This window comes from Capricornis sumatraensis, chromosome 22, assembly GCF_032405125.1.
Source record: "Capricornis sumatraensis isolate serow.1 chromosome 22, serow.2, whole genome shotgun sequence".
Taxonomy (NCBI): domain Eukaryota; kingdom Metazoa; phylum Chordata; class Mammalia; order Artiodactyla; family Bovidae; genus Capricornis; species Capricornis sumatraensis.
In genome coordinates, this window is record NC_091090.1 from 26,683,299 (window position 1) to 26,706,517 (window position 23,219).

At 37.5% G+C, this 23,219-nt stretch overlaps 1 protein-coding gene across 1 annotated transcript in view; it reads right to left on the reverse strand.

Annotated features, from left to right (window-relative positions):
- Positions 1-1,741: 1,741 nt before the first annotated feature.
- MMUT (methylmalonyl-CoA mutase) overlaps positions 1,742-23,219 on the reverse strand; it is a 48,767-nt gene continuing 27,289 nt past the window's right edge. The window contains exons 8-13 of the mRNA XM_068994233.1: positions 16,532-16,647; positions 14,077-14,192; positions 12,342-12,473; positions 10,667-10,814; positions 7,972-8,139; positions 1,742-2,199 (exon numbers count right to left, since the gene is read on the reverse strand). Of these exons, the coding sequence (XP_068850334.1) occupies positions 2,071-2,199; positions 7,972-8,139; positions 10,667-10,814; positions 12,342-12,473; positions 14,077-14,192; positions 16,532-16,647 (809 nt within the window). The 3' untranslated portion in view covers positions 1,742-2,070. The remainder of the gene's footprint in view (positions 2,200-7,971; positions 8,140-10,666; positions 10,815-12,341; positions 12,474-14,076; positions 14,193-16,531; positions 16,648-23,219) is intronic.

The following is a 23,219-nucleotide window of genomic DNA, read 5'->3' on the forward strand; positions in this document are numbered from 1 at the left end:
TGAAAAGTGAAAGTGAAGTCACTCAGTCGTGTCCGACTCTTCGAGACCCCATGGACCGCAGCCCACCAGGCTCCTCCATCCATGGGCACTGAATAGTATTCTATGTGTTTATTACATTTTGCTTATTCATTCATCTGTCAGTGGTCACTTGGGTTGCTTCCACCCTTTGGCTACGGTAAATAATGCTGCCATGAACATTAATACACATATTAATGTACAAGTATCTATTTGAGTCCCTGCTCTGAATTTTTTTGGATATATACCCAGAAGTAGAATTGCTGGGTGATATGGTAATTGTTTAATTTTTTTGAGCACTGTCATCTTCAATGGTGGTGGTTAGTTGCTAAATTGTGTCTAACTCTTAGCAACCCCATGGACTGTGGCCCAACAGGCTTCTCTGTCCATGGGATTCTCCAGGCAAAAATACTGGAGTGATTTGCCATTTTCTCCTCCATAGTAGCTGCATAATTGTGCATCTCTACCGGCAGTGTCAAAGGACTCTGTGATAGTTAATTTTACATGTTAACTCAATGGGGTACCCAGATTAACCATTATTTCTAGATGTGTCTGTGAGTGCTTTTCTAGATAAGATCAGCATTTGAATTAGCAGACTTGGCAACGTAGACTGCCCTCCCCAATGTGAGTGAGCACCATGAAATCTGCTGAGGGCCTGAAAAAACAAAAGGTAGAGAAAGAAGGAATTCACCACTTTTTTCCCATCTCACTAATCTGAGCTGAGATATTGCATCTTCTCTGGCCCTTGGACTGAGATTTAAACCATGCGCTCCCTTGGTTCTCAAGCCTTCAGACTCAGACTGAATATCACTGTCTTTCCAGATACATACACAGTGGCCCTTCTACACTCCTAGCTCATATCATCATTCTAAGCCATGCTAAGAGCCTAAGGACTTTCATTTTAGGGACTACTCATGAAGATCCACTCTCCTGGGTCTTAAGCCAAGCCCAGAAATAACAGGGTCACATGTTCATGTCTAAGATGAAAGCAAAGTCACTTGAAGAATTTCTGCCATTTCTTTCCTGCCTCCCCATTCCAACTTCAGGTGTGACTTAATACTTGCATCAAAGTAATTCTGGTAGAATTTGGCTGAGGACCACAATCACAATATATTCCTTTCATAAATATTCCTACTATTTTTTCCAATATAGGTATAATTATTTTATTTACCTATGGATTATATCTTCTGGTGTTTAAGTCAATTAAAACTAAATTAAAGAATAGGACTAGTTAAGGCTATGGTTTTTCCAGTAGTCATGTATGGATGTGAGAGTTGGACTATAAAGAAAGCTAGGTCCTGAAGAATTGATGTTTCTGAACTGTGGTGCTGGAGAAGACTCTTGAGAGTCCCTTGGACTGCAAGGAGATCCAACCAGTCCATCCTAAAGTAGATCAGTCCTGGGTGTTCACTGGAAGGACTGATGTTGAAGTTGAAACTCCAATACTTTGGCCACTTGCTGCGAACAGCTGACTCATTGGAAAAGACCCTGATGCTGGGAAAGATTGAAGGTGGGAAGAGAAGGGGACAACAGAGGATAAGATGGTTGGATGGCATCATCGACTCAATGGACACGAGTTTCGGTGGACTCCAGGAGTTGGTGATGGACAGGGAGGCCTGGCGTGCTGCGTGCGGTTCACAGGGTCACAAAGAGTCGGACACGACTGAGCAACTAAACTGTACTAAACTGAAAGAACAGGCTTAGTCAGATTGCTTTAGGTATTGTTTAATTCTTAAAATAGAAAGTAAACAGATTTATAAGAACTATTTCAAAGAAATATCACAATTGTTAAAAATAATACCTTTCTCTCCAGTTTCTGACAAAGTACTCAGCATGTATTATAGAGAGTTTTTAAGGATAATTTTAATTTTTAAAATTAAAATTAAAGTGAAACTATACACACACACATAGCATGACAGCATTCTCATAAGTCAGGTATTTTAACGTAAAGCTTTGAGGAAAGCACATATTAGGTGTTGAATAATTTGAAGACATGGCCTCTTTGATCATTACTGAAAGAATAGATTAGAAAAAAGCTAACCCCAAAACAGGATGTTACATAGACTGTTGCTTCTTTTCCAAACACTTTTCAATATCATCAAGCACTTGAACGGCAGCCTTTGGAATTCGAGTCCCAGGACCAAATACATTGGAAACACCAACTTCAAACAGAAATTCATAATCCTGTTGAAAGAATTTATTTTATTAATAGAAGAGACAAATTTATATTTCAAGAAAGTGAAACAAAAGGACAATGAATGCTGTCCCTTCTTCTTTATCCTCAGTGCCGCAAACTTTCTCATCTGATACACTACTGGCATTTGAGGCTGAAAAAAATCCTCTATGACTGGAGCTGCCCTAACCCTACCCTTTTACACTCCAAGATATTAAAAGAATAAAAGACATTCTGCCAATTTTCCAAATACCTTAGTGTATTGTTTTTGGTGGGAAGCTGTATGGTCCACCAGCTGAGAACTTCTGGACCCTACACCATATTACCTTACCTAAATTTTTACTATTTGCCATTATTTGTGTTAAATTTAGTATCACATTATAGGTTCAGATTTACAAGGCTATTTATTTCCTCCAGGTGCTTTGCCTGCCGCTAGTGAATGGCAGTACTTTGAATTTGGCTTCATGCTGGAATTAGATTTTCTATAAATGAAAATTGTTGTTGTTGTTCACTCAGCTGTGTCCAACTCTTTGTAACCCCATGGGCTGCAGCACGTCAGGCTTCCCTATCCTTCACTATCTCCTAGAGTTTGTTCAAATTCATGTTAACTCATTTGAAAAAAATTCTCTGTTGTTGTTGCTGCTATTTATTAGTTTGTTTTAAAGAAAGTTTAAGTGAAAAGATTCCCAGGGCACAAATACTGTTCCAGGCTTTAGACTGTTTTAACATTAGAGTATTTGGAGCTATAATATCAAGTTTAGGAGATGCTTTAAAGCTCTAATCCTCATTCAGTCAGTCAGTCAGTTCAGTTCAGTCGCTCGGTCATGTCCTACTCTTTGAGATCCCATGAATCCCAGCACGCCAGGCCTCCCTGTCCATCACCAGCTCCCGGAGTCTACTCAAACTCATGTCCATCGAGGCGGTGATGCCATCCAGCCATCTCATCCTCTATCGTCCCCTTCTGCTCCTGCCCCCAATCCCTCCCAGCATCAGGGTCTTTTCCATTCACTAGTGATCATATTTCTAGGACATCCTGGCTTGTGCTTTCTATTGCAACACCTTTTTTTCCATGAGGTTTGGGTGTTTTTTTTTAGCTTTAATTGACATTAGTTTCAGGTATATAACCTAATGATTCAATATGTGTATACACTGTAAGATGATCACCATGGTAGATCTAGTTAACATCTATTACCATAAGTAAGTAAAAAAATTTTGTGTGTGCACATATGAGTTTTGCTTCTCAGCCTTTTGGCTGAGATCGCAGACAGTAAAGCGTCTGTCTACGATGTGGGAGACTCAGGTTCAATCCCTGGGTTGTGAAGATTTCTTGGAGAAGGAAATGGCAATCTACTCCAGTACTATTGCCTGGAAAATCCCATGGACAGAGGAGCCTGGCAGGCTACAGTCCATGGGGTCACAAAGAGTTGGACACGACTGAGCGACTTCACGTTCACGTTCACATATGAGTTTAGAACTTTTAAGATATCCTGAAAACTGTGCAACACTGTGAGCTCTTGGTGACTATCTTAGTTTCTTAGTACTATGTCCTTGAGGGTTTCCCTGGTGGCTCAGTGGTAAAGAATCCCTCTGCCAATGCAGGAGACGTGGGTTCAGTCCCTGGGTTGGGAAGATCTCCTGGAAGAGGAAATGGCAACCCACTCCAGTATTCCTGCCTGAGAAATCTCATGGACGGAGGAGCCTGGAAGTCTACAGTCAAGGGGTTGCAAAAGAACCAGACATTACCTAGCAACCAAACAACAACAATGTCCTTAGTCCTTGGTCTCTAAGTTACTACCTAGTTACTTAGTTACATACTACTCTTAGTAACTTTCAAATATGCAGTACAGTACTATTACCCATGGTCACCACACTGTACATATATTCCCAGAACTTATTTATTTTATAACTGAAAGTCTGTACCTTTCGGCTCCCTTTGCTCGTTTCACCTACCCTCTACCCGCTGCTTCTAGCAACCACCAATCTGTTCTTTCACATATAAGTAAGATCATGCCCTATTTGTATTTCTCTGTCTGACTTATTTCACTTAGTATAAAGCCCTCAAGGTCCACCCATGTTGTCATAAATGGCAAAATTTTTTTTATGGCTGAATAATATTCCTCTGTGTATGTGTGTGTGTCACATTTTCTTTATTCATTCACCCACTGATGGACATTTAGGTTATTTCCATGTCTTGGCTACTGTAAATAATGCTGCTATGAACATGGGAGGGGGTGAACATATATCAAGCTAGTGTTTTTGTTTTCTTCAGATAAATATCCAGCATTAGGATTGCTGGATCATATGTAGCTCTATTTTTAACTTTTTGAAAAATCCCTGTACTGTTCACCATAGTGGCTGCACCAATTTACATTCCCACCAACAGTGCATGAAAGCTCCCTTTTCTACATATCCTCGACAACACCTGTTATTTCTTGTCTTTTTGATGACAGCTATTCTAACAGATATGAGGTGATATCTCATTGTGGTTTTGATTTGCACATCCTTATTAATGGGTAATGTTGAGCATCTTTTCATGTACCTGTTGACCATTTGTCTTCTTTGAAAAAATGTCTATTCAGATCCTCTGCCCAGTTCTTAATTGAATTGTCTGTTTTTGCAACACCCTTTTTAGTAGTATCCATTTTTCATTCTCAAAATTGATCATGAGATGATAAATCACATGGTCATGCTAATTATCCCCCAACTACTTCTTTTCTGTCTCTATTATTTCCTTGTAATATTCTTATAATACCATAATTCTGCAGTGGCACTTTACATGTCTTATTGCTATAAGCTCCACAATGGCAATGGTTAAATCATTTTGATTAACAGCCATACATTAGTGCTCTCTAATTTAAAAGCTAAGAGACTTTCAGCTGAATAACAACATTTTATATATTTACTGAAAACAAGTAATGAGAAAAATGCATGGGTGTTAAATGACATCATTATATTAAAAAAAATGCCAATATTAACACACAAATGTGTCATTATAAAAAGTGATCCTTTGTCTTTAAACTCAAGAGGAAAAAGCACGGCAAACACCTACAGATGTTCTGCTGCTGCTGCTGGTAAGTCACTTCAGTCGTGTCCAACTCTGTGTGACCCCATAGACGGCAGCCCACTAGGCTCCTCTGTCCATGGGATTCTCCAGTCAAGAATACTGGAGTGGGTTGCCATTTCCTTCTCTAATGCACGAAAGTGAAAAGTGAAAGGGAAGTCGCTCAGTCATGCCCGACTCTTAGCGGCCCCATGGACTGCAGCCTACCAGGCTCTTCTGTCCATGGGATTTTCCAGGCAAGAGTACTGGAGTGGGGTACCATTGCCTTCTCCACAGATGTTCTAGGTAATTTAAATATCCAGAGACTTCTATGATATATACAGCTTGAAAATGTCAGCCCCTTGTATTACAGGCCTGCATTTCTTCTCAATTTTTTTTTTTTTAACACCAAAAACATTTTGTATTGGGGTATAACCAATTAAGAATGTTGTGGTAGTTTCAGATGAACAGCAAAGGGATTCAGCCATGCATATACATATATCCATTCTCTCCCAAACCCCCTACCATCCAGGCTGGCATCAGTTTGTATTTCAATGCCACTACCTTGTACTGCCTAATTATTTTGAATCTTACATTTTAATATCATGCCTAAGAGCTTACGTATTAATATTATGGGCTCTAAAACTGCAATACAGATAGAAGTGTTCCATAGTCAGACAGTAATAAAGAATTAAAGCCCTTTATATTCTCAAATAATAAACTATACTTATCAAAATAAGAGGCAAAGGTGCTAATAAAAATAGTTTCGTGTTGACTAATAAATAAAAATTAAATAGTCACTCAGTCATATCTGACTCTGTGACCCCATGGACTGTGCCCACCAGGCTCGTCTGTCCATGGAATTCTCCAGCCAAGAATACTAGAGTGGGTAGGCATTCTCTTCTCCAGAAATACTAGAGTGGATAGGCATTCTCTTTTCCAGGGGATCTTCCCCACCCAGGGACTAAACCTGGGTCTCCTGCACTGCAGGCAGATTCTTTACCATCTGAGCCACCAGGGAACAAAACCACTTTTGTGTTGACTATACCACATTAAGCATTGCATTGTTAGAAAGAAGTAATATACAACTTGGTTGCCAGTCCATTATAACCAACCTCACAAGCTCATACATATGTATCTTCTCATTTCATAAGTAGTGTACACATTCATTATTTTATATTCTGAGTTGTAACAGAAGGAGAAAAACTGAAAACATGGGCACAGGGTCACATTTCACTGACAGATTCCTGCTATATAGTGGTGGGGGTCTTTGTACTACATACGGTCATTTACTTAGGAGCAATCTCATATACAGTTCTTGTAACTCAATATTTTTTACATTCTCAGTAAAAACACAATTTGATATTATTAAAAACGGGATTGGAAATAGACCCAGGTTATACCTTAACTATTTTAACTGATTGGTAAGGTCATATATTGGGTCGGGAACATCCCCTGGAAAAGGGATAGGCTACCCACTCCAGTATTCACAGGCTTCCCTGGTGACTCAGATGGTGAAGAAATCTACCTGCAATGCGGGAGACCTGGGTTTGATCCCCGGGTTGGGAAGATCCTGGGAAGGAGGGCATGACAACTCACTCCAGTATTCCTGCCTGGAGAATCCCCATGGACAGAGGAGTCTGGTGGGCTACAGTCCATAGGGTCACAAAGAGTCGGACATGACTAAGCAACTAAGCACACACAGCACAAGGTCACATACAGACAGCGTCCCTGTCTCCTTAATAAATTAATTAATATTACTGTTATCTAGCATCCATTTATCTTTTCCTAAGAGGATCCACATTCTTGTTCTAGAATCCACATATTCTCCATTCAGCCATAATTTTCAGGACAGGCTGATTCCATTTATGTCTGAATTAGGTGTTTTGGGCTCTCAGAAAACTATATCCCAATTGAATTAGCTTCATGAAAATGGGGGTTTTATAGGACCATGTAACTGATACAGTGCTAAGTTAGGGCAGCATTCAGGGATGGGGATATAGAGGAAATGAACAAGGTAGCAACTCTGAAACAACAGAAGCAAGTGCTGAGAGGACTGAGCAACTAAAGGACTGACTCCACTGCCAGGATGAGGGGTGTTCACTCTTTCCCTGGGGAGGGCTGATATCCTCACTGTGTGTTCACCATTCTTCTCTATTCTAGTTGTGAGACTGTATTACTTTCAGCCTGTTCCTTTTCCATCAGTGCTTACTGAATATGACAAAGACAGATCTCTATCTAGGTGACTAATTTTAGGGAGGCAACTCTCTCGTAGAAGCGTTATATAGTATTAAATTATGCATACTGAGGGCTTCCCAGGTGATGCTAGTGGTGAAGAACACGCCTGCCAATGCAGGTAGACCTAAGACACAGGTTCAATCCCTAGGTCGGAAAGATTCCCTGAAGGAGATAATGGCAACCACTCCAGTGTTCTTGCCTAGAGAATCCCATAGACAGAGGACGGACTACAGTCCATGGGGTCGCAAAGAGTTGGACACAACCGAAGAAACTTAGCATGCATGCATGCACACTGAATTACAATACAGTCTAAAGAGAAAACAACATTGACCACTTTTGTAGAATTTACTTAGTAGAAGCACTAAGAAATAATCTGGTTCTAATTTGGCTCTAACTCTGCAACACATTTTTAGAGAAAATATACAGTAAATTAAATAATTACATACAAACTACTGTTACTCAGCAGTCCCAGTACAGTACTAGAAAATGCAGGAGATGAAAATACCTGTGGCGGTATCACTCCCCCACACATGACAAGAATATCTGGCCGTCCAAGGGCGTTGAGTTCCTTGATGAGCTCAGGAACGAGGGTCTTGTGCCCAGCAGCCAGGGTGCTCACACCCACAGTGTGCACATCTGCATCCACAGCCTGCTGGGCCACCTCCCGGGGAGTCTGAACAGTTATAAATTAAAGACGCAAATCATTATTAATCCCAAAAAGTGTTTCTAAAGTGTTATAACTACTTCAGTGGACATTCCAAAATTGTCCTCATTAAAAATCTTGATGTGAATGTAACTTAATATTTCACCATTCTCAAATACCACCTCATCCAACTGTTGTAATAAACACCAGTGCTATGTCTGCTTCTAGCTCTAGCATTTATCAATTAAGTTATATCAAGATGAAGTTCCCTGCAAAATCTTTAAGATAAAGGGGAGATATAGGCAAAATATATTATCTCTTCATTATAATTTTTAAAGAAATACGTCTGTTGTTTTCATTACCAACATTAACTGAGAGGTAACATGTGATAGGATCTAAAGAATTAAAGACTGAATTTAAAATGCAACATTAAAAAAGTGAATTTTAGGATTAAAAATTGAATGAGAAGACAGAAGATGGTGTGGACTACGAAGCACTAGGACCTTGTTCTCCCGTGGAAATATGAAATTAACAGTAATACATGGCGCAAAATAGGGCTTCCCTGGTGGCTCAGAGAGTAAAAGAATCTGCCTGCAATGCAGGAGATGCACATTCAATCCCTGGGTCAGGAAGATCTCTTGGAGAAGGGAATGGCTACTCACTCTAGTATTGTTGCCTGGAGAATTCCATGGACAGAGGAGCCAGGCAAGCTACAGTCCATGGGGTCAAAAAGAGTCAGACACATCTGAGCAACTGAGTCTCACTTTCACTTCATGGAGCAAAATAACAGGAGAACTGTAGAAAGTAGTTAAGGGGCTATAGCATCCAGGGAAGTGCATAAACAGAGAAGGAATGATTCAGGTGAGGCCATGTCTCTCATTTATCATCTGAGTTTACCGCTGCTGCTGCTAAGTCACTTCAGTCGTGTCTGACTCTGTGTGACCCCATAGATGGCAGCCCACCAGGCTCCCCCGTCCCCAGGATTCTCCAGGCAAGAACACTGGAGTGGGTTGCCATTTCCTTCTCCAATGCATGAAAGTGAAACGTGAAAGGGAAGTTGCTCAGTTGTGTCTGACTCTTCGTGACCCCGTGGACGGCAGCCTACCAGGCTCCTCCATCCATGGGATTTTCCAGGCAAGAGTGCTGGAGAGGGGTGCCATTGCCTTCTCCAATGTTAGTTTACTACTGGGATATAAAATTATAAAGGATGTTTTCAAACACTCAATTATGAATTAACAAAGATCATATCTCCTCTGTTATGAGTTCATGACACTGCTTAGATAATATACATGAATTTAAATCATTTCATATTTTAAAAAAAAGTACCTACACGTCTCTAATGGTACATATAATGTAAATCAAGACAATTGGGAAGGATAAGGCCATCTGAGAAACCACTGCATAATTATAAGCAGAAAAAATACTATAAAATTTGTGAATTTTCTTGGAGTTTGGCAAGATTTTAAGACTCATAATTTTAGTGCAAAAACAAAGGATTCATACTCATTAATGGAACTACATTTAAGAAGATCCTGAGGAAAGTCATATAACATATTGGTAAAACCTTGAGTCTGCAAAAAATATTAACATGAAATTAAAACCGTTTAAAATTGTGCATATTCTTGCTATTGATTTCTTAAAGATAAGGCATTTAATTTAAGCATGATTTGTTATTCATATCATCCATGCTACCAAAATTTATTAGATTAAAACTCCAGTTGAATAATTCAGTTCCATGCCTTATGTTTATATAAGTCAAAGTGGAAATTATCAAATGTTGCGATTTTAAAAACATTAAATCGATTATTTTTATTAAATCAGTCATCAGAGTACTACATGATTGTACCTTCAGCCACAGATAACTATTTTTTTTAATGATACAGAATTATGGTAACAAAGCTGATGCTACTAAAAGACATATTAAACTTTTAGAGATGGTATTTAATGGGCAAATTAACTTTCAGTTATTTCTAAGATTCCTTTAGATTCCAATTTTTTTAAATTTTTCGAACAATTTTTTAAAATTCTTTTTATTTTATGAAAAAAACGTTTCCCAAAAGCTAACCACTAAATATTTGCATTATATTTGATCACTATTTAAAATAAGCAAACAAACTAAAGCAAAGGGATAGCAAAGTGTGAGTAAGAAAGTAGAATGGAAAAGTATTCAACTTAGAAGACTGAAAGCAAACTAAATACATTGTATACAATTTATTTAATCTTAAATATATTTGAGATTCTTAATAAAACTCACCTTAAATGTATGAGACTCTAAACACATTTACATATTTATCTACCAGTACAGTTTAAGAACACATATCCAGAAGTCTGGGCTAACTCTTTATCATAAGAATTTTCTCTAGCTTTTCTGAGCAATATCTTAAAATCCCAAATGGGAAAACTCTAATGGGAGACTCTATAAAGGCTGGGCCTCTTGAGTAAGGTGTACTTCTTTCCCAGTAAAAATTCAATGAATACTCTTTAGTCTTCATTTCAGTTGACCTATCTGCAGCATATAACAACAGGACTTGAAATTCCTCCTAACAGTTTTCAATACCTGAAAAAGAGGACCAATATCCACATCAAAACCAAGATCAGCAAATCCTGTAGCAATAACTTTTGCTCCTCTGTCATGTCCATCTTGTCCCATTTTTGCCACAAGAAGACGAGGCCTGCGACCTTCACGTTCCATGAACTTCTCAACCCTAAGGAACATTTTAAAATATATTTTAAGGCTTAAGAGTCCTAAAAAAAAAGAAAAGACAGTTTAGTGTTAGCAGGTGAAATAAATCTAGAAATAAACCTTCAGGACAGGAAGTCAGTAAAGAAATAACATCACAGACCTTCAAGATTATGATGTTGTAGAAGAGTTATATTTAAGGGGCTAGCAAATAAAAATGAGAATAAAGGCATTAGACACCAAAAATAAAATAAAATAAAATATAACAGTTATATAATAATTGCCCAAAGTTAAGATATAAAACTATAACTTACTTGCAGCAAATCTTTCAAATTTATATAAAAACACCTAATCTGTTTATTCATATTTTATTAGTATCTTTGTTTTACATCAAGAACTCAATTAAAGCCTGAATATGTTTACCATCTCCTACCCTAGAAGAAAATTTGAAAGACTGTAAGCCTGTAACACTGAGAACATCACAGTGAAGCAAGAAGATGAGAAAACAACAACTTTACAACTTCTTAAGACAGTCTCCATAGTACAATATGCAGAAATAGTAAAATATTAACTTAAAAATGCCTTCAGAATTATTTGTATATATACTTGACTCACTAGCTGTTCTGGACTGTCCGTATCTCACTTACCATTCACAAGTGTGAACTCCTCCAAGTGGCCTCAATGTGATATCTTATGATAATGTATAATCAAAATAGTTTCTTGCTTAAGTCAATAAATGTACACCCCAGATGAAAAAGCACTAAGAAACAAATTTGCTTTTGTTAAAAGAAAAAAACATGTGCCATTTTGATGACTTTCACCTTGGTTGTTTTGATACTTATCTCATATATAAGTAGTGATATAATTGTGGCAAATTTATTACAGAGGTTGAGAAAACCAATCATCAGGAAGGTACTACTCACACTACAGAAACATGATCAATTTATATTAATTCATATTTCACTTACTATCACTTACTATCAGTGTCACTTACTATCAGTTCAGTAATGACTGCTTTTAACTTATTCATAGATGGCAACCAAATGTTTACTTTCAAATAGGAAAAGTAAAGATTTTATAATTGTGTGAGTGATTAAACAATGTAAATAAAATTTAAGCTAATATAAAAGTGTACCATTTAAGGTACACTCAGTGACCCACTGAGATGTTATGGGGAGGGAGGTAGGAGGGGGGTTCATGTTGGGAACACATGTAAGAATTAAAGATTTTAAAATTTAAAAAAATAAAAAATAAAACAGAAAAAAAAAAAAAAGTGTACCATTTAAGGAGATTGAAATCTAAGTCCCTGGAGGATGTGAAGCAATATCAACATTAGTTAAACAAACATTTGCTTTAAATGAGAAACTCCTAAAGGGGACTATGGTCAAAGTTCAAAATATTATTATAGTGAAACTACAGATTAAGGAGGAAAGTATAAGTCAAATATCAATATTTTCCAGTTGTATGTGAGAAAATTAAGCCCATAGTAGATACATAAGGATTGTGTTAACAGAAAAGATGACATTCTGGTTTAAGAAATCTCACACATTACCTTTTGATAGCAAATGCTATCTCTTTACTTTCTCCAAATTCCTGGCGGTAGGCTCCACTCACCATACGATCATTAGCTTTATGTTCACCAAATACCTTTTTCATGGCATCTGTGATTTCTCCAACTGTACATCTAAAATATTAAATGGAGGTTCTGATAATATCACTATTTTGGATATAATATTTATCTTAATATTCAATATACTTAGACATATTTTATTACCTCTGTCAAAAATAGGCTGTCAAAAACCTAAATCTGAATGTTCTTTACTGCATTCACGACTGCATCTTTCCTCAGAATAATTATGAAAAAAAATACTCTGGATGCCTTTATACAATGTGATCTCTTTTTACCATTTGTCGACTGAAAAATGACTGAATGACCTAAAAACTACTAAGACAAGTATCTAAAGATTACTGAGCAATTCACTGCTTAGCAATATAAATGGGCAAACAGCAATATTCCCAGTAAGATCTTTTTGATAAAAAGTAAATCTTTTATTAATAGCATATTACATTTTTGTTTATTAATTCATTCAACATGTACTGAGTACCTAATATGGGGCAAGAACTGGTAAGTGCTAGAGATATAGTGATAAATAAAACCAAAACAAAAAAACAAACAAACCAAAAAACCTACTCTTGCAGAGCATATTATCTAGTCAGAGTATACACAGTACACTAACAAACAAATTAATTTCATATGGTAATAAGTACTATGAAGACATTAAAATAGGCAAAATAGAATGAGGTGCTTGGGAAAGCTGTTTTAAAGCAGCTGAAGACATGAAGATACAGCTTTTGAACTAAGATCTAAATGATGAGAAAGAGAAACTCAAGGGAACTTAAGAGAAAGAAGTGTTTAAAAAAGGAAATGCCAAATGCAATGACTCTGAGAAGTAGGAAAATATATTTTATGTGCTAAAAATAGAAAGAAGGAAATTGGGGACATTAACAAAGGAAGCAGGATAAGACAAGGTCAGAGAAGTAGGCAAGAGTTACATTCAGCTAACTTACAAACCATAGTAAGATTAGGTTTTAATTTAAAAGAAATGGGAGACCACTGAAGGATTTTAAGCAGATAAGTCATCTTATTTCTTTTAAGAAATTAAAACTGGAAAACAAACAAAAAAGTAACATACTATTCATTCTATCCCTTAAGCAGCTGAAACAACTTAAAAGTTCATTATACTAATTATATTAAGCAATAAACAATAAAAGCAAAACCAATTTCTTTAGTGACATTATCATATATTGGGAGAAAAGATTTTGCGGGTTACTTGCTTTTCTGCACGTTCTGTAAGGCAAAGGACTAACTGCCTTTATTCTAGACTATTTTTTCAAAGATGTCTACGTAGTACACAGCTCAGGAAGAAAGAGATACTGTCCACCTTTGACAAAAGGCAGGTTTGCTTACTGTGAGCATAATAATGTCTTCCTATACTTGAAAGAACATCAAATTTGAACCCGTAAATCAGTGACATTACAAGAGCTTCAAATGTCCTGAGCCATAGGGAAATACAGCTATTAATACACTCCATGCAAAATGGATGAATGTTTTTAAAGCACAGATATTTAAAAAAAAAAAACAAGAATCAATTTTATTTTGGTTTCCAATTATTTTCTTTTAGGTTCACATGGTTTATAGAATCAATCACTTATTTAAGACTGATTCTGAAAAGCTCAACTGGTCAACTTTTAGAATTTGGAAAACTTCAAACTTACATATCCTTTACCTTGCTCGAGTTGCATCTACAGCAAGAGCGAGAATATTCCCATCTCCACTGGCAGCACATGCAGTCAGAGCATCGAGACACTGTTCAGCCAAAGCCTGATCCCTAGTGGATTTGACCTTACAGAAACAGGTAAGGAAAGGGACAGTTTGTGTGATTAGAAAATAAAAATAGAGATCAGATTATACATACATATATAAATACACACACACATAGATACACATATACATACACACGTTTCATATGGAAACTGTTCCAAAATCCTAACTTTAAAAGCAAAAGAAAAAAAAAAAAAGAGAGATAACATATATCCTACATTTGGTATTTTGTTCATTTATTCACTCCCTCAACATTTAAAAACTTCCTAAAAATGGTGATTGCAGGCATGAAATTAAAAGACACTTACTCCTTGGAAGAAAAGTTACGACCAACCTAGACAGCATATTCAAAAGCAGAGACATTACTTTGCTGACTAAGGTCTGTCTAGTCAAGGCTATGGTTTTTCCTGTGGTCATGTATGGATGTGAGAGTTGGATTGTGAAGAAGGCTGAGTGCCGAAGAATTGATGCTTTTGAACTGTGATGTTGAAGACTCCTGAGAGTCCCTTGGACTGCAAGGAGATCCAACCAGTCCATTTTGAAGGAGATCAGCCCTGGGATTTCTTTGGAGGGAATGATGCTGAAGCTGAAACTCCAGTACTTTGGCCACCTCATGCGAAGAGTTGACTCATTGGAAAAGACTCTGAGGCTGGGAGGGGTTGGGGACAGGAGGAGAAGGAGACAACAGAGGATGAGATGGCTGGATGGCATCACTGACTTGATGAGATGGCTGGATGGCATCACTGACTCAATGGACATGAGTCTGAGTGAACTCCGGGAGTTGGTGATGGACAGGGAGGCCTGGTGTGCTGCGATTCATGGGGTCACAAAGAGTCAGACACGACTGAGTGACTGAACTGAACTGAACTGAAAGTAATGCCAAATTCTATATAACACTGATCATTCATAAATAAGCAGGGCAATAATAAATAATAGTGCTGACCCTCCCAAGTACTTAAGAGATCAAACTTAGAAATATCTTAGTTATATAATACTTTATTAGTTATATAATACTTTATTAGCGCTGGACCCAAATACATACCTAAACAAAGTTACCTAAAGTTCAACTTTTTACAAGTTTTCACCTCTGTATGAGTCTAAAATATGATACTGCTTAAGATGCCACTAAAATTTTATCATATTTATAAGCAGAGGGGGATTAGGAAATTTATATTAAAGGCAAAGAACGAACCACATCCATTATCATTACTGAATTTCTCACTCTTATCTAAAAATAAGTTATATTATCATTTATGTTAACTGCATGCCCTTAAGCTGTAAGTTTAAGAAAGTTTAATTATAAGAGAGGAAACAAGGAGTTTTCCAAATATAATAAATATTGAGACTTTTGTAGTCACTGGAAATATAATTCTACATCCTAAATAAAACTCTTTTTAAAAAAAGGTAAAATGTGGGAGAGGAACAATTAACTCCTGAATGAGGGTGTAAAAAGAAATAATATCATTAAACATATGCCATTAACTCTAATAGAAAAACAAATGGAAGATGAATGTTGTGCATATAGTCTAACTGGACAAAGTCTATTAGATTCTTAAAAGAATACTTAAACTGAGGGGAGGAAAGTCCTATCTTAATCACAAGGATAGTAAACAGAGAAAATAATTAAGGAACTTCAACTTTCCTGCCTTAGAAATAGCAGTAATTACTAAAGCCAGAGATTATGAGACAAAGTAGCTTCATATAATAGAAATATATAGGTTACAACAATAAGAATTAATATGTTTTATCTATTTTATTTTAGTACTTTGTATACTTTGGTTCATCTCAGTAAGAAACTGGAAATAAAAAATTATACCAGTACTCTAGTTCCAATCAAAATAAATATCTTTCATTCTAAATTATATCTTACTGAAACACTATTCAAATATATTTGAATGTTTTTAAAAAAAATGAAAGCAAATAATTCTTTCATAGTAGTATCAGGAACACAAAAATAAATTACAGTGAGAAGACCTGGGTTTAAATATGGACTCTGAATTTAATCTTGTTTTTAACTTTGAGCTGTATAACCATCTAAGCCTTACTTCAAATCAATAAATTATTGATTTATTTTTATTATGGAGCAGTTTTTAATAAGAACATACAAGTTTCACAGAGGCAGATATTATGATTAAAAAGGTGAATGTTTAATATCAACAGACCTAGATTTGAGTCTTGCTTAATTATTTATCCTGAGCAAGTTTCTCAATCTCCCTTATCTTTAGTTTCTTTATCTCTAAAATGTTGGGAAGTAAGACACACCTCACATGGTGGTTGTAACAACAGAGCAGGACATCTGAGGGCTTGGACAGTGCCCCACATACCAAACAAACCACTCAAAATACGACAGCTGGTATTACCTTCTTAAGTTTTTCAATCTGCTTATTGCGCACGGAAGTATTATCAATTGCCAAAACATCCACAGATTCTTCTTTTTCCAACTGGTACTTATTTACTCCAACAATTACTTCAGAACCTGTCAATTTCCCAGAGGAAAATAATATGTAGATTCTATTCACAAAATTGTCTAACAGTAATGCTCTGATCACCACATACTTTTCTTTATAAGTTTGATATTTTTAAGTAGTATTTTTAACTCTTAATAGACATCAATAAAGAATAGCAAATACCAATACGGATTAGGGGTAGAAGGGGAAAAGACAAGTATATATCAGAATATCTGTAAGGGAGGGCTTTTATTATTCTCTCAAACTTTCCCAGAGCTTCTGATAAACTCTCTTCTAACACTACAAAATTAAGACAGTGGTAGCAGCTACCATCTAAGATTTATAAGGTAGAAGATAAATGTGCAAGAGCTTTTCTAGTAGTTTAATTCCCTTACAGCCAACCACTTTTCAACAACAAAAACAACAACAAAAAAAAAAACCTTTAAAATTTATAAACAGAGGAGCATAAAGATGGCGGAGGAATAGAACGGGAAGACCACTTTCTCCCTCACAAATTCCTCAAAAGAACATTTCAACGCTGGGCAAACTCCACAAAACAACTTATGTAGGCTGGCAGAGGACATCAGGCAACCAGAAAAGCAGACCATTGTCTTCAAAAACAGGTAGGAAAAAATATAAAAGACAGAAAAGGAGACAAAGGAGGTGGGGAGGGAGCTCCGTCCCGGGAAGGGAAGCCCGTCCCGGGAAGGGAATTTTAAGAAGAGAGGTTTCCAAACACCAAGAAACACTCTCCCTGCCGAGTCTGTGGAGAGCCTTGGAAACACAGAGGGGAACATAACAGGAAGGAAAAATAAAGAAATAATTAAAACCAAGAGATTACAAGCCCAACAGTAACTCCCCCAGCGGAAAAGCAGCACAGACGCCTGCATCCGCCACTGGGAAGTGGGGGTAGGGCAGGGACGCGCGGGAGGCGCGGGCTGCAGTGCTTTGTAAGAATCGGGCAGGAACGCCCCACACGCAAGCAGAACGATCTAACTTGGGCTAGCAAACCAGACTGTGGGATAGCTACCACGCAAAAAACTCGAACATAAGACACCGCCAGGACCGAGCGCAGAACAAAGGACAGAACGGAAAAAGCCGGCTGCAGACCATCCCCCGCCGGGGACAGGCACCCAGAGCCGTAAGGGCTGGAAAGGGGCAATTGCAGACCCGGAGAGACTTTACTTACCTAACTGCAAGCAGGCTTCTTTGCTAAGACTTCTGGGGGTGCTGGACAGTCACAATCTGCCCCACTGGGGACGCCAGCGGTCCACCCAGAAAGCTGAGCAGCAGCAGCAGAAAAGGTGACAAGCCGCGGCGATCGCGCTCGCCAAACTCCTGAGCTACTCGGACCTGGGAAGGGCACAAAGCACAGTCCCAGCCGAATCTGTGCCTCTGAGGGCTGCCTGAGCGCCGAACCTGAGTGGCTTGGACCGGGGAAGTGCACGCAGCCTAGGGCCAGCCCCAGACGGTTCCCGGCTGAGCATCGTAGAGCCGGAGCGGTTTGTGCGCCACGAGAAGGGACAGGTCAAGCGGGGCGGAGACACTGTGTGCGCACGACAGTGCTATTTGTTTGCAGCATCCCCCCTCCCCCCTCCCCACAGCGCGACTGAACTAGTGAGCCTAAAAAACCAGCAAACGGAAGAAGTTAAACAGAGGGAAACACCTTGGAAGTGATCCCACACGGCCCAAAACATCAGAGAAGGGCCAGATATATTTTTACTATTTTTAAAATCATTCCTTTTTTTTTTCTTTTTTCTTTTTTTTTTCTTTTTTTTTTCTAACTTTTTTTTAAAATTGTTAAGTCATTTCTCCTCTAATTTTTATTACTATAACCTACTATTACTATTTAAAAAAAAAAAAGATTTTTTTTTTTTTTTAAGGCAAACAATATATAGCCTTTGGATGGTTGTTGGTTTTTTGGTTTTTGGTTTTTGTTTTGTTTTGTTTTGTTTTTTTGTTTGTTTGTTTTTTAATAATTCTTGTTTTTTTTTTCTTTCTTTCCTCCTTTTTCCTTCTGCTTCTTTTCTTTAATATTGTATTTTTGAAAATCCAACCTCTACTCTAGATTTTTAATCTTTGCTCTTAGGGTTTTTGTTGTCAATTTTGTACTTTTAAAAACCCAAACTTCACTACCCAAGTTTACCTGAGAGCGCGATTACTGGCTTGACCACTCTCTTCTCCTTTGGACTCTCCTTTTTCTCCACCAGGTGGCCTCTGTCTCTTTTCTCCCCCATCTCTTCTCTATCCAACTCTGTGAATCTCTGTGTGTTCCAGACAGTGGAGAACACCTAAGGAACTGGTTACTGGCAGGATTTGTCTCTCTCCTTCTCATTCCTCTCTCTTATTCTCCTGATCACCCCTGTCTACTTCCTCCCTCTCCTCTTCCCCGTATAACTCCGTAAATACCTCTGAGCGGTCCAGACTATAGAGTGCACATTAGGAACTGACTACTGGCTAGCTTGCTCTCTCCTCTTTTGATCTCACCGTATCTCATTCCAGTTACCTCTAACGACCCCCTCCATCTTCTCTTCTCCTTGAAACTCAGTGAACCTCTCTGAGTGTCCCTCAATGCGGAGAAACTTTTCATCTTTAACCTAGATGTTTTATCATCGGTGCTATATAGATGGAGAAGTCTAGAGGCTACTGTAAAAATAAAACTGAAAACCAGAAGCAGGAGGCTTAAATCCAAAGCCTGAAAACATTAGAGAACTCTTGAAATAAGGGAACATCAAGCAATAGGAGCTCATCAAATGCCTTCATACCTACACTGAAACCAAGCTCCACCCAAGGGCCAACAAGTTCCAAAACAAGACATATCACTCAAATTCTCCAGCAACACAGGAACACTCCCCTGAGCTTGAATATACAGGCAGCTCAAAATTATTCCAAAACCTTTGATGTCTCATAACCCAGTACTGGTCACTCCACTGCACTCCAGAGAGAAGAAACCCAGCTCCACCCACCAGAACTCCAACACAAGCCTCCCTAACCAGGAAACCTTGACAAGCCACTGATAGAACCCCACCCACAGTGAGGAAGCTCCATAATAAAGGGAACTCCACAAACTACCAGAATATAAAAAGGCCACCCCAAACGCAGCAAAATAACCAAGATGAAGAGACAGAGGAATACTCAGCAGGTAAAGGAACAGGAGAGTTGCCCACCAAACCAAACAAAAGAGGAAGAAGTAGGGAATCTACCCGAGAAGGAATTCCGAACATTGATAGTGAAAATGATCCAAAATCTTGAAATCAAAATGGAATCACAGATAAATAGCCTAGAGACAAGGGTTGAGAAGATGCAAGAAAGGTTTAACAAGGACCTAGAAGAAATAAAAGAGTCAAAATATAATGAATAACGCAATAAATGAGATCAGAAACACTCTGGAGGCAACAAATAGTAGAATAACGGAGGCAGAAGATAGGATTAGTGAAATAGAAGATAGAATGGTAGAAATAAATGAATCAGAGAGGAAACAAGAAAAACAAATTAAAAGAAATGAGGACAATCTCAGAGACCTCCAGGACAATATGAAACGCTCCAACATTCGAATTATAGGAGTCCCAGAAGAAGAAGACAAAAAGAAAGATCATGAGAAAATCCTTGAGGAGATAATAGTTGAAAACTTCCCTAAAATGGGGAAGGAAATAATCACCCAAGTCCAAGAAACACAGAGAGTTCCAAATAGGATAAACCCAAGGTGAAACACCCCAAGACACATATTAATCAAATTAACAAAGATCAAACACAAAGAACAAATATTAAAAGCAGCAAGGGAAAAACAACAAATAACACACAAGGGGATTCCCATAAGGATAACAGCTGATCTTTCAATAGAAACTCTTCAGGCCAGGAGGGAATGGCAAGACATACTTAAAGTGATGAAAGACAATAACCTACAGCCCAGATTACTGTACCCAGCAAGGATCTCATTCAAATACGAAGGAGAAATCAAAAGCTTTACAGACAAGCAAAAGCTGAGAGAATTCAGCACCACCAAACCAGCTCTCCAACAAATTCTAAAGGATATTCTCTAGACAGGAAACACGAAAAGGGTGTATAAACCCGAACCCAAAACAATAAAGTAAATGGTAACTGGATCATACTTATCAATAATTACCTTAAACGTAAATGGGTTGAACGCCCCAACCAAAAGGCAAAGAATGGCCGAATGGATACAAAAACAAGACCCCTCTATATGCTGCTTACAAGAGACCCACCTCAAAACAAGGGACACATACAGACTGAAAGTGAAGGGCTGGAAAAAGATATACCACGCAAATAGAGACCAAAAGAAAGCAGGAGTGGCAATACTCATATCCGATAAAATAGACTTTAAAACAAAGGCTGTGAAAAGAGACAAAGAAGGCCACTACATAATGATCAAAGGATCAATCCAAGAAGAAGATATAACAATTATAAATATATATGCACCCAATATAGGAGCACCGCAATATGTAAAACAAATGCTAACAAGTATGAAAGGGGAAATCAACAATAACACAATAATAGTGGGAGACTTTAATAATACCCCACTCACACCTATGGACAGATCAACTAAACAGAAAATTAACAAAGAAATGCAAACTTTAAATGATACATTAGATCAGTTAGACCTAATTGATATCTATAGGACATTTCACCCCAAAACAATGAATTTCACCTTTTTTTCAAGTGCTCATGGAACCTTCTCCAGGATAGATCACATCCTGGGCCATAAATCTAAACTTGATAAATTCAAAAAAATCGAAATCATTCCAAGCATCTTTTCTGACCATAATGCACTAAGATTAGATCTCAGTTACAGGAGAAAAACTACTAAAAATTCCAACATATGGAGGTTGAACAACACACTTCTGAATAACCAACAAATCACAGAAGAAATCAAAAAAGAAATCAAAATATGCATAGAACAAATGAAAATGAAAACACGGCAACCCAAAACCTGTGGGACACTATAAAAGCAGTGCTAAGAGGAAAGTTCATAGCAATACAGGCATACCTCAAGAAACAAGAAAAAAGTTAAATAAATAACCTAACTCTACAACTAAAGCAACTAGAAAAGGAAGAATTGGAGAACCCCAGAGTTAGTAGAAGGAAAGAAATCTTAAAAATTAGGGCAGAAATAAATGCTAAAGAAACAAAAGAGACCATAGCAAAAATCAACAAAGCCAAAAGCTGGTTCTTTGAAAGGATAAATAAAACTGACAGACCACTAGCCAGACTCATCAAGAAGCAAAGAGAGAAAAATCAAATCAATAAAATTAGAAATGAAAATGGAGAGATCACAACAGACAACACAGAAATACAAAGGATCATAAGAGACTACTGTCAGCAGTTGTATGCCAATAAAATGGACAACGTGGAAGAAATGGACAAATTCTTAGAAAAATACAATTTTCCAAAACTGAACCAGAAAGAAATAGAAAATCTTAACAGACCCATCACAAGCACGGAAATTGAAACTGTAATCAGAAATCTTCCAGCAAACAAAAGCCCAGGTCCAGACGGCTTCACAGCTGAATTCTACCAAAAATTTCGAGAAGAGCTAACACCTATCCTACTCAAACTCTTCCAGAAAATTGCAGAGGAAGGTAAACTTCCAAACTCATTCTATGAGGCCACCATCACCCTAATACCAAAACCTGACAAAGATGTCACAAAAAAAGAAAACTACAGGCCAATATCACTGATGAACATAGATGCAAAAATCCTCAACAAAATTCTAGCAATCAGAATCCAACAACACATTAAAAAGATCATACACCATGACCAAGTGGGCTTTATCCCAGGGATGCAAGGATTCTTCAATATCCGCAAATCAATCAATGTAATTCACCACATTAACAAATTGAAAAATAAAAACCATATGATTATCTCAATAGACGCAGAGAAGGCCTTTGACAAAATTCAACATCCATTTATGATAAAAACTCTCCAGAAAGCAGGAATAGAAGGAACATACCTCAACATAATAAAAGCTATATATGACAAACCCACAGCAAACATTATCCTCAATGGTGAAAAATTGAAAGCATTTCCCCTAAAGTCAGGAACAAGACAAGGGTGTCCACTTTCACCGCTACTATTCAACATAGTTCTGGAAGTTTTGGCCACAGCAATCAGAGCAGAAAAAGAAATAAAAGGAATCCAAATTGGAAAAGAAGAAGTAAAACTCTCACTGTTTGCAGACGACATGATCCTCTACATGGAAAACCCTAAAGACTCCACCAGAAAATTACTAGAGCTCATCAATAAATATAGTAAAGTTGCAGAATATAAAATCAACACACAGAAATCCCTTGCATTCCTATACACTAATAATGAGAAAGTAGAAAAAGAAATTAAGGAAACAATTCCATTCACCATTGCAATGAAAAGAATAAAATACTTAGGAATATATCTACCCAAAGAAACTAAAGACCTATATATAGAAAACTATAAAACACTGATGAAAGAAATCAAAGAGGATACTAATAGATGGAGAAATATACCATGTTCATGGATTGGAAGAATCAATATAGTGAAAATGAGTATACTACCCAAAGCAATTTACAAATTCAACGCAATCCCTATTAAGCTACCAGCCATATTTTTC